At 41.0% G+C, this 11,794-nt stretch overlaps 1 protein-coding gene across 1 annotated transcript; it reads right to left on the bottom strand.

The window, feature by feature from the left end:
* Positions 1 to 2,762: 2,762 nt before the first annotated feature.
* LOC117575285 (acetylcholine receptor subunit alpha-like 2) lies at positions 2,763 to 9,976 on the bottom strand. The gene is made up of 7 exons (XM_034259428.2): positions 9,071 to 9,976; positions 7,810 to 7,964; positions 7,564 to 7,744; positions 6,364 to 6,523; positions 5,566 to 6,151; positions 4,902 to 5,103; positions 2,763 to 3,081 (listed from the first exon to the last, which is right to left on the bottom strand). The coding sequence occupies exons 1-7, from the start codon at positions 9,308 to 9,310 to the stop codon at positions 2,887 to 2,889; spliced, it is 1,719 nt and encodes a 572-aa protein (XP_034115319.1). The 5' UTR covers positions 9,311 to 9,976; the 3' UTR covers positions 2,763 to 2,886.
* Positions 9,977 to 11,794: the final 1,818 nt, after the last annotated feature.

Below are 11,794 nucleotides of genomic sequence, written 5' to 3'. Positions count from 1 at the left end.
GGCAGCGAGTGGGCGGTACTATGTACTCGCTGCAATGTAACGGTAACTTAAAAGACTGCCACTCAGCTGACGCTTGCTGCAAGGCAATGTTAATTATATTATGGCCATTACGAAGCTTTCTGAAAAATAGTTGCAAAAAAGAAACTTCAACTAGATGTCAACTTGACCGTTTCAGAATTTCATTAAGAACGTTGAGCGTTCGTTCACTGCGCCGCATGCATTTCCGTAATAATTTTTTGTGCTTCAGCCTTGCCCGGGGGTTATATAATATTTAGCATTTTGCAATCAAATTGAATTTGGCGTTGTGACATGAATAAATGGTAAATCAAATGAGTTACAAACTTTTTCCAACGGCGGGAAATTAAATTGCAACGCCAAAAAGTATGCCACGAATTTATATGTTCGCAAAAATATCAAACTCAATAACTTTCGAGTTAAAATAAAACGAAATATAAAAACGAGTAATAAATGTACATAAAATGGAGCAGAGCAAATGTCAACAACATTTTGCACACTTTGTAACATAGACCAGAAACTCAGTAGTCAAGGGGAATCATAGATTTGCTTGTAAAAATGTGTCGAATGATATTTACAAATTGCTTTAAGCTTCTTAAACCATTTGTTAATTTAATTATTGATTGATTTCATCTTCTTATTTGGTTTATTGTTGTACAACAACATTTCAACGAAATTATTATTGTTTACTGCTTCCAAATATTACGCATTTAATGCTTATGATTTTGTTTAAAGTGGAATTAATAAGGTATTTTGAATTGCAGGTTTTGAAAGGTTTAAGTGGACTTAGGGTTATAAAATTCGATTAAAAAATTTGTAATTTGTAAATGAAAATTTATAATTTAATTCGAACTTTCAATAGTCGAAGGGCATTTGACATTCATCGTACAAAAATGAGTTGCTTGTTGCATACATATGAGAATTGTTCGCTACAATATATAAATATAGCATATATATAAATGGAGCACAAATAATATGAATTTAAATTGAAGCTGGAAAACAAAAAATGAAAGCACTGTAACCCGCTGAGGCATGAAAAGTAGACGGGAAGTTGTGAAAAAGACGCACACACAGATGTATGTGCGGCATGCTGACAAAAGTCAGTCAGTCAGGCTATAAGTCAAGTTTGTCAGTCGGTCACCAAGACGCGTCACACAGTCAGCGGCACTCTCGCAGCATATTGAACTTGTCAGCATGACATGGGAGCGGAACTGAGTTCGCAACATGCAACAAGGAGCACGCGTGGCATGACTAAATGAATGAGCGAATGAATGAGTGAATGAATGCATGAAAGCAGGAGGCTAGCGTGTGCGTATTGCGATTGCCGATGGTGTTGCAAATGCATGTAAAATATATGTGCATACTTCTACACTCTCAATAGATACTTGTTGAGCTAAGTTGATGTCGGCTCTGTAGCAACAGTTCCTTGTTGTTGTCCTCCATATACATATAGACAATTTACAATCGCTGTGGTATAAGAAAATTGCAACTGCTGCTTCTTTTTCTGCTGCTGCCGCTGCTTCTCCTGGAGAAGTGACATTGACAGGGTTTCGGCTGCTGGCATTGTGTAGTTATTGGGTGGCATGCCTTTCCGACCATGCCCTCTCGCAGTCAGGCTGCCACACGCCGCTCTGCATCAATTTGAATGACATTCATAGAAAAACGACGAAAAGAAATTGTGACATTTGTATAGAAATAGTTTTGCAGTTGTAGCAAATAGTTTTCCCAGATATTTTTTGATTGCTGCATACTTTACGGGGCTGCCTCGAGGGAACCAGCAAACGATGCGCTCGAAATGGAATATACACAAAAAACAAAAAAATACAAATACAAAAAGTTCTTTCGCAAGTTCACAAGAACTAAAAATATGCTGCTGTTGTTCAAGCCTCAACTTGCTTAGCTTCTCCTCAAGTATTTACATAGAAATATTCCCATAAATAGTTGGAGCATGCAGATAATTCAAAATACAAATGAAATTTGTATTTGAGTAAGAAATAAGCACATAGAAAAAAATTAATATATACACTGGCGATAGGCAAATACAAAGGAGTCGACACACAGTCTAATATATTTTGACATGAGCAAACATTTGGTAATACCCTTCGCTTCACTTTTTAAGACCCGACTACGCTTTCATTTTTGGCTTTTCCAGAAGCCTTGCTTGCTATTTCCACATGAGTTGCCTTCTCTGGTTGCGCATTTTCCGAAAAGGTTAATTTTGCAGCTATCAAATGAAAAGCGAACGCATAGCATACCCACATGCCAGGCAAATACTTTGACTTTGCGCCCACCAGCAACAACTACGACAACAACTGGGAGCTACATGTTGTGGGTAATGGGAGTTGGGTGTTGAAATAGCAGAAACCATAGCCAGCAATTTTGCTTCACAATTTCTTGTTTTTTCTTTCTAGTAAGTTTTGGAATATTTTAATGCCGTAGTGGAATGGCCAGGTCGCTGATTTTAACTTGATCAAGGTGTTTGTAACATAAGCCAAGCGATTTCATCAGCTAAAAGTATGGCAAGTAGAATTTCAAAGGACTGCATACTTTATGGATTCGTGCGGTTACTTTTAATATTATTTTCATTATAAGTGCTGCAGCAAGTATTTCATATTATATACAGTTCGGCTGGCTGCAGATAATTTATTTTTGCATTACAGAGAAACCTTTCTGGCATATGCATTACACTCAGCCAGCTGGGCTCCCAGACCGAAAAAAACCACAGCTGCATTTTAGCATTTTCCTTGGCTGCTTTTGGCCAACAAAATTTATTTTTTTATTAATTATTTTAAAGCTTACATTAAACTAGAGCATATATAAGTATTTGCGTGTCTTTCACGACATTAGATAGATAATGTTAACCATTTGAATTTAATTCTTCTTTTCAGTTAGATTGTAAATTTGCTTTGCCACATCCGAAAGTTGCACATCAATGGCCTTGGTGTCATCGTACAAAGACGGAGCCTCGCCCAATATGACAAATGTTCCCACAAGCGATGCAATCATGAATAGCCAGAGGAACAAGCGATCCATAACCATGGCCACAAAGCCCCAGTCCTGATCTTCCTGTAAAACGAAATTAAGAAATGTTTCACAGAGGGTCGTATTCGTAATATTTGTTTTGTGAATAATAAATAAATAAATTACAATTGAACAGCCACTAAAATTAAAAAACAGAGACAAAAGTGATTTTTAAATATTGGATAATTAAAATGTTTATAAAAGACTAAAATTAATTAAATTCCAATTGAAACAAGTAAGAAAGTTACAGTCGAGTGTGCTCGACTGTGAGATACCCGCTACCCATTTTTAATAAAGGCAAAATATTGCGGTATCATTTTCAAAATATACCGAAAATACTTAAAAAAAATACTAAAAATATACCAAATGGTATGTTTGGTATATCGATATAGTACACCATTCAAAATATACCATAAACCGCACAATGTGCTAGATTGTCGGCCAAAGCAACTCAGACCCCTAGTAAGTTGGCGTTTTTGCCCATACAAAAGTATTTCTTTAATAACTTCCACAATTTTTATCTGATCGCAACCAAATTTTCAGGAATCATAACTACTACAGTAATTATTGTATATACCAAAATTTGTAGCTCTAGCTTTAACACTTGTTATTCAATTTTTTTTGATTTGCGGGGGCGGAAGTGGGCGTGGCAAAAATTTGAAACAAACTTGATCTGCGTGCAAACATAACAAATGCTGTCGAAAAAAAATTATAGCTCTATCTCTTATAGTCTCTGAGATCTAGGTGTTCATACGGACGGACGGACAGACGGACAGACGGACATGGCTATATCGTCTCGGCTGTTGACGCTGATCAAGAATATATATACTTTATAGGGTCGGAGATGCCTCCTTCTACCTGTTACATACATTTCCTGCCGGCACAAAGTTATAATACCCTTCTACCCTATGGGTAGCGGGTATAAAAATTGAATTCTAACAGAAGGGAGTTGATGTAAGCAGCTTAACAACAATTGCAAATTATAATTCAGATAAATGTAACTTTTATAATAAGAGTAGTGAGAGATATTGAATTCTACACATAAATTACACAAAGAGTCGTATACGTAATATTGGCTAACAGCATTTTGAGGCTTCCACTTTGAGCGATTGCTTTCATTAAGCACAGGCACTTAATCTGCTTATAGCTAGCGCCTGTTGGATATCAATCAAAATGAAAGTTCCAATAACAAAGCGAAAGCAACTTTGTCAGCAACAACACAATATAATAAACAAAACACAAAAAAAAAAGAGAAAGGGGCAGGGAAACATGGGTTGGAATCAGACAACCAAAGCGTTGGTCGTGGGATTTGATTGAATGGCGGTGGAGTCGAATCGTTGGGAATCGTTTGCCAGCCAATTGCCAGTCAATTGAACAAAAGCAATTAAAAGTGGGTTTTGTGTGGCATTAAAGTGCAAATATGGTAAAAGCTTAAATAAGTCGAGAGGCAGTAAAAGAAGGAGGCAGTGAGGAGACTCTGGCTCTGGCTCAGGCTCAGACTCGGACTCGGACTAGTCAAACAGTTGAGCTGATCAGATATCGATGGCCACTACAAACGCCAAGAACAGAAGCGCAGAGCGATTTCTGTGGTTTTCGGCATTGGTCAGGCCTGCTCCAACTTGCAACAACTGCTGCTACTGCTTTGACCTCAGTTTCCCCTTCCCAGCTTTGGCAATAGCTACAGCTTCAGTTTGAGAGTCTGTCTCAGGCTTCAGGCTTTCGCTGTCACTGTCATAGTTGTCGTGTTGGCTGCTGTCGTGGTTGTAGCCACTGCTCTTGCCATAGTCGTTGTCGTCGTAGTCATCGTCATCGTCCGGCAAACGGAATTTTCAATTAAAAATTCAATCAGCTGGGGGGAAACTCACCGCATTGAACTCGTCCTGGCGTTGCATGTGATGTTGTATGAACATGACGTTATGTATGGCCTTTTCCAGCTCAAACGGATACTTTTTGCGTGCCGCCACATCGCTCATGGAGTCATCCAAGCCGGAAAGCACCGAAGGCAACCCATTGTAGCCACTCAGCGTGCTCAGACCGCCACCCAAAGCACCCACCAATCCACTGAACCTGCAAGAGAAAGTTAATGCCAGGGATATAAACTGTACACACACAGAAATACAAAGTGTGCGTGGGTTTCCACTGGCGTTTGATGGGGGACTGCGGACTGTGGACTGCAGTAAATGATTACTTGAATTGAAAATGAGTTCACATTTCTTTAATTCAGACATTTTCTTTTGTGCTTTTTCATTCGCCGCTTGTTCATCATCATTTTCATATTTCATTCATTTTAACAGCCTTAAATTCCAACTGTCTTTCTATTTCAATCCACAACCCACAGTCTCGTTTATATATTTTTATTCACTTTTTTTCTCCGTTCACTTTTGCTGGCTCATAATTAATTTTTTATGCTTTGCGTTTCATTTTCCATTCTCAACTCTGAATCGGATAATTTGGTATTTTTCCCTTCATTTTCTATGCATATTTTAGGTGTGATGACTTTTGGGAGCTGCCCTCGTATGCACAACTTACCTATTGGTCGCTGTGGTCACATGCATTCCATTACAGCCACCAACGCCGACGCGTCCCTGCATGCGACGTATCGAATCGGGACTGGAACCACCGGAATTCATTTGCATTTCATCCATTAGGGCCTGTCCAAACTTTGTCTTGCTGAACTTCAATCCGTAGTTGATTTTATTGGCGGCCAAATCACGCAACAGATCCTTGGGCACTCTCATTAGCAATAACTTCGGAAGACGCTTAATGAAGAACGCTCGTATCCACGGTCGCATCTTGTGCGTGCTCGGCTTTCGATAATGTATATTGAGTATTATGATGGTAATAACAACGCTCAGCCCGACCAGCAACATGGTGAATAGCAGATATTTCCCCAGCAACGGCAGAGCCAGCGATGTCGAAGGTATAATTTCCGATATGAGCAAGAAGAACATAGTCTGCGAGAGAAGAATGCTGATGCACAAGGCAATCTTCTCACCAGAATCAGCTGGCAGATAAAATACCAGAACAGACAGGTATGAGATGCCAACACAGGGAATGATCAGATTCACAGTATAGAAGAGTGTCTTTCGCCTCAGAGTGATGTTGAAGAAAATATCTGAACATTCAGCAATCCAGCAGCACGGCGCAGCATGAAAAAACAAGAAAGATGGCGAGAAAGAGAAGGGAAGAGATAGCGAGTGAGGCAAGGATATTGAGGTTGGGATTTATAGGGTTGGGGTACGGGTATTTCGTAGTGAGTTTGGGTAGAGCTTTCGCGTATGTGTATTGGCGAGCCAGCTGAGTTGCTTTAAACTCTACGAAACTCACCAGGATAAGGTTCGGCACAGCAGGGATAATACTTCTCATGCCGTTCGGCGGGCACACCCAATATATCCCATTCGACACTTGGATAATATTCGCGCAAGTCGATACCAATCTCCACTTTATTGTCTTTATCGTTCTTCTGGTTGATGTGCTTTAAATCGATCTGTGGAAAGGCAAGAATAGCGTGGATAGAGCAATAAAGGTTATAAAGCTTAAAGGCACTTAAAGAAGTCGGGCGTGACGCTCATCGGCCACATCCAACTCATTCTCGTTCTTATACATAGTCCGTCTGCCTGCAGGCGACATCTTCGTCTCCGCCTTGAGTTTCTTCGAGTTGAAGGCTCAAGTGCAGTCGTTAAAAGAGTAGCAAATTTAAATGCGTTGACAACGAGGACATTGCACAGTGGAGAAAACTTAAGTTAGCTATATTATTTCACTTGCAAATGGTTTGAAATTTGAAAAGGTGAGTGGTAATAAAATCCAATTTGCTAAAGTGAAATTTCACTTGAATTTTTAGCTAAAACTTGTTCTTTTGAATGAAATAGTTTCCATACATTTGTTTTATATATTTCCTATTAAGAAAATATATGTATTTATGTACATATATACAACGAATTATATTTTTTATTGAAAAAGTAAAATAATAAAATAATAAAAATAAAGTTTCAAAATTTTTAATTAATTTGTGTACTTGAAATAAATGTACTACTTTATTTGTGGGCCACAAGCATGGCTAGAGTTAAGGGTTTTATTTTTTTGCGTGCTGAGACCACTGTGCCAAGTCCGGTCAGCGGAAGCGGAAAAGGCAACGGTTTGTGGGGGAGTCGCACTTTACTTTAATTTATGGACGCGCATTTTTATGACAGCGACACACAGTCGAGTGGCTTGGCGTGAGAGTTTCTTTTCTGCTCAACTGCCATTTTGGGGTGTTGGGTATGCGTGAGCGGGAACGCGGACCGTGGACCGTGGAGGGGGTGGAGAGCGTAACGGTTAGACAAGTTTCAATTACACTTTTACAATTTCTCACATTTTAATCTGCTGCCGCTGACGCCCTTTCGATGTTCGCCCGGCATCTTAGGCTTGTAAGCGCGCGCTCAGCGCTCAGATAAATGGTTGCCCATAAATTCATGGCCACGCCCCGTTGCACACGCACAAACACACACAGTTACACACTAAAGAAAACAGGGAGATGGAAAGACATACCTGATCACCATCGTATGTCCAGGAGCCAAACTTCATGAAGCATGTTTGTTGATCAAAGGGAAAATAGCGCACATCAATCTCGCAGGATGACTTGAAGATGGCCGGTGGAGTCCACACAACACGGCCCGTATAATGGAGAATGGCCTTTGTCATGGTGGTGACCACGTACTCGCCATCAGCGCTGTGATAGCAGGAAGTTTAGCTTTGATTATAATTCCTATATAGTCGTATGTGCTCTGGACTCACTTGTTGTAGAGGACAATGTCGGGCAGCCAAATGTGCTCAGATGGCACATAGAGCTCGGTGACGCCGCCGTATTCGGATGGATCCCATTTAAATTTATGATCCTGCCACTCGTGCTCCAGCCACACGTTGGTCGTTAGAATTTGATCTTTGAGATTCTGTTTTTTGGTGTGGCGAAAGGAAGGGAATGAAAATTAAAAGCCGCTCCGCGTTGATGATAAAGAAGTGCACACAGGACTGCCATGCATCAAGCGGGATTTTGCATTTTCTCCTACATTCGGTTCTTCCCTTCACTGCCCCACTGCATTGCCGCCCACTCTTTGGCTTGCTTACCATGTTCCTATGCCTGTCTGTTTGTTTGCCTGACTGTCTGCTTGGCTGACTCCTCGTTTCCTCGCTCTCTATTTCTTTCCCTTTCCCTCTTCCTGTTCGCGTCCCTGTCGCTAATGTGCTTTTTGCTGTCAGCTTACGGTTTTTGGATTTTTGGCTTGTTTTATTACCTTTTAAGCCTCGTGGTAACGGCACTTTGTGCTGCTAGTTCCCGCTCCCCAGTTCCCCATAGACTAGCATCCTGCAGCAGTTGCACTATGTCTGTGTCTGCGTGTGGCGCTTCGTGCAGGACACTTGACAAATGCCTCGCCATGAACTTTAAGCAATAGTCTAGGTTCTGCCTTAAATTTGAATGAAATGTTGCTGAGACTTTATTCAAATATGCCATAATTGAATTATAGTAGTTTCAGTTTCGTAATTAAATTGATATTTACATTTTTGATTGAAGGAATGAATAGTTGATTTCAACTATTGATTTGTAATTGGTTTGCTGAAATGAAATATAGCTAGCTTTAATTAAATAATTGATTAAAACATTTCTCAAATCAATTAGCTAAATAGGCCTTTTGTCCAATTCAGATAGAACACTTTTCACTTCTGCACTCAACTGTGGATTCGGTCTTGGTCTTGGTCTTGGTTCGGCCCATTTACTGTCATTTATGTTGGCCAATTTTTTATTTACGATCGAGGAAAAGTTTGTGCAACTGTTTTGCTGTTTACATTACTGGCACGACTCGATAAAATGGCTGTGGCAAATGTAGCGCAACGTTGCAAGGAGTGAGTGCTCCATTGAAGCGCTTAATTAAAAACTGTGCCAATGCCAGGCACTCTCAGCTCTCAGCCAAGTTTTTCTCCATTGCATTAATTATTTTGAGAGTGCTCAGCAAAAGGGACGGGGAATGGTAGTGGGGCTGAGAATGACCATTGGACTTACCAAATCGATGAGCTGGGACAGGCGCAGTCCCAGCTTGACCAACACTGTGTCCGTATTGTTGCTAACGGGTCGTATGAGTCGATTGTAATTGCTCAACAGATCATCGTAGAGTCGTTTGGCGTCCGGATTCGCTTGCACTGTCTCGCAGAAGAAGAGCAGAAAGGCCAAGAGCAGACAGAGCAGCTTGCCATGCCGCCAAATAGCCAAAAGTAGGGCCAGACTTGGTCGAGAGTGGCTCATGACGTCACAGCGTACAAGGCAATTTGCCTTCAAGGCGGTCGTCGGTCGGCCGGTGTTTTATTGATACCAAACACACGCGCACAGGTTTTTGTTTACCTTTCGGCTGCCTCGTGTGTATCTCTGTATGCGTGCGTGAGCGTCTCTGTGCGTCAGTGTGAGTGTGTGTGTGTGTGTGTGTGACGTAGTTGGAAGCAGAGAGTGTGTGTATTTTTCTTTTTTTTTTGCTTTACACAGTACTTGCGATGAGCTAAAAGTCTACACTAAGCAGGCAGCTGCGCAGCGCCGGCGCCGTCGCAGTCGAAACAGACTCTCTAGACAACTGAATTTGAGCAGCGACTGCGATGCTAACGTCAACGTCAGCGTCGACTTCAGCGGCAGCGACAGCAGCTGAGCTGATATCAAGAACGTTTGTTGTGCTACAGCTATAAGCTGCTCTATGCAGCTGACATTGTTTGTAATTTCAATTTTGAATTGAAATTAATTTTTTTGCCGCTTCAGAAACACACTTTGAAGTAAAATCATTTTTCAGAAAAATTATGCACCGATTGTCACAGCAAAATTATTAATATTAATGAGATTGCAAGTTCGTTTTTCACTTGGTTCTGGTTTCGCCTGGTCGTCTGACGCTGAGCGCTCCGTGTTGTCCTGCATAGATATTCACAGGATTCGTACTGACGCACGTTTTGTTTTTGTAGCCTTGCATGGCCCTCTCAGCTCAAGCAGCACCAGCGGCAGCAGCAGCCGCAGCCAGAGCAGCTGCTATCGTCAGCAACGACAGCATCAATTGCCGCTCCATTTTGTAGCTTTGTCGCCCGAATCGCGCAGATGCTGCGCAGCGCCTGCGCATAAAGGATTACCCTGTTTTTGAGTGCGGCAGGCAGAGGTCTGGTCCTCGCCTGTGTTGTGCTGGCCTCTGCTTTGCTCGGCTCTGCTGTGCTGTGCTATGCTGTGCTGGTTATCATGTAAGCTTACCCAATTTTGCTGCCTAAACCAAGCCCTATCTCTCTCTTTTTTCTATGCCTTTTCTCTCTCTATCAGCGTTCTTTCTCTTTGATTATTTAAGTGTTCTCTTTAGTTGTTAATCCAGAAACTCCATTACAACTTCAATTGCTCTGTTTAGAGGCGCTCTCCCGCTTTTGCACGAGCCACAGCCCAAAAAAATGTCCCATCAAAATACTCCAAACAAAACTTGGGCATTACGAGAACCCACACACATACACACGCACACACAGCACATATACAGCTGGAATGTTTGCAACACTCATACGCCCAGTTTGCTCGTTTAACCAAAAACCAAATTTTTCGTAATTGTCAACATTCGTTAAAATGCACGTTAACATGCTGGCATTGGATGAATCTACACATAGCACCCACCCACACACCCACACGCTCAGAGAGAGAGAGAGAAACCCTAACACATACATATGCACATAGGAGCCGACACCTTTCAACAGCATTTTACATGTTTACCGTTGCAATGTTGGCAGTGCTCAGTTTTTGGGTTTCGGTTTTGGTTTGCCATTTGGCTGCCTCTGTGCGCATATGTGTCATATTGCGATTTTGAGTTGTTTCTGCGGCTTGATTTTGCCACAGCAACGGCAACAGTACCATCAGCAGCATCAGCACCATCAACGTGCCACCCTGAACTCCCACCCAGTAATATGTTTCGACTGATGACAGCAGCAGCAACAGCAACAACAACATCGGTAGCATCAGCAGCAGCAATTGCAACAACCACAGGCGACAGGACACTCTATGTTGACGCCTGTGCCCTGACAATTGCATGTTGCAATTTCTGCATTCCGAACAAATTTAATTATTAACTCGACAATTGGCTGATGTTCAGAACTCAAAGCGCATATTAAGATATCGTTTTATGGACTTTTAATTGATCAATACGCAAATTGCTTGTATTTTAGTTAATTAATTTACAGCAAATATTTAAATTATAACGATTAGTATATTATTATTCTAGTTCGACTCTGCTGCTCTGTTCAACTCCTAGCTTCCTTCCCACATATGTGTATATGCACATAAGTCATTTAATTTCCGGCAGTATTTACAAACAATTGCCATAAATCAGTTAAATTATAATAATATTTGTATAATTTATGCTTCAATATTTTGTTAGCTTTCAATATATACTGAATATTCCTTATGTTCTGCTCTTTTGTTTAATTAATGGAAATGAATTGACATCAATAAATGCTGATTTTGAAAATGTTTCATTGACCTCTTGCGTTTGAATTATTGCTATCAATGAGCTTGTCTTTGTGGTCACAGTGGTCAACATTTGCATTTCGTATTGGCAGTTTAAGTAAAAAAAACGAATCCGTTTTTTTAAGTTTAAACAATAGTAGTTGTGGACGGCGTTCGACGGTCCACAGTTGGTCTGCTTAGTGTCCAGTTTTAGTCGCAAAAATGCCTTAATGACACATGAACTCTGTCCATTCGGGCATTGAGCCGCGTGTGTTTTATGGCTTT

The sequence above is a fragment of the Drosophila albomicans genome, chromosome 2R, assembly GCF_009650485.2.
Source record: "Drosophila albomicans strain 15112-1751.03 chromosome 2R, ASM965048v2, whole genome shotgun sequence".
Classification (NCBI taxonomy): Eukaryota; Metazoa; Arthropoda; class Insecta; order Diptera; family Drosophilidae; genus Drosophila; species Drosophila albomicans.
This window is presented reverse-complemented; position numbering and strand designations above follow the sequence as displayed.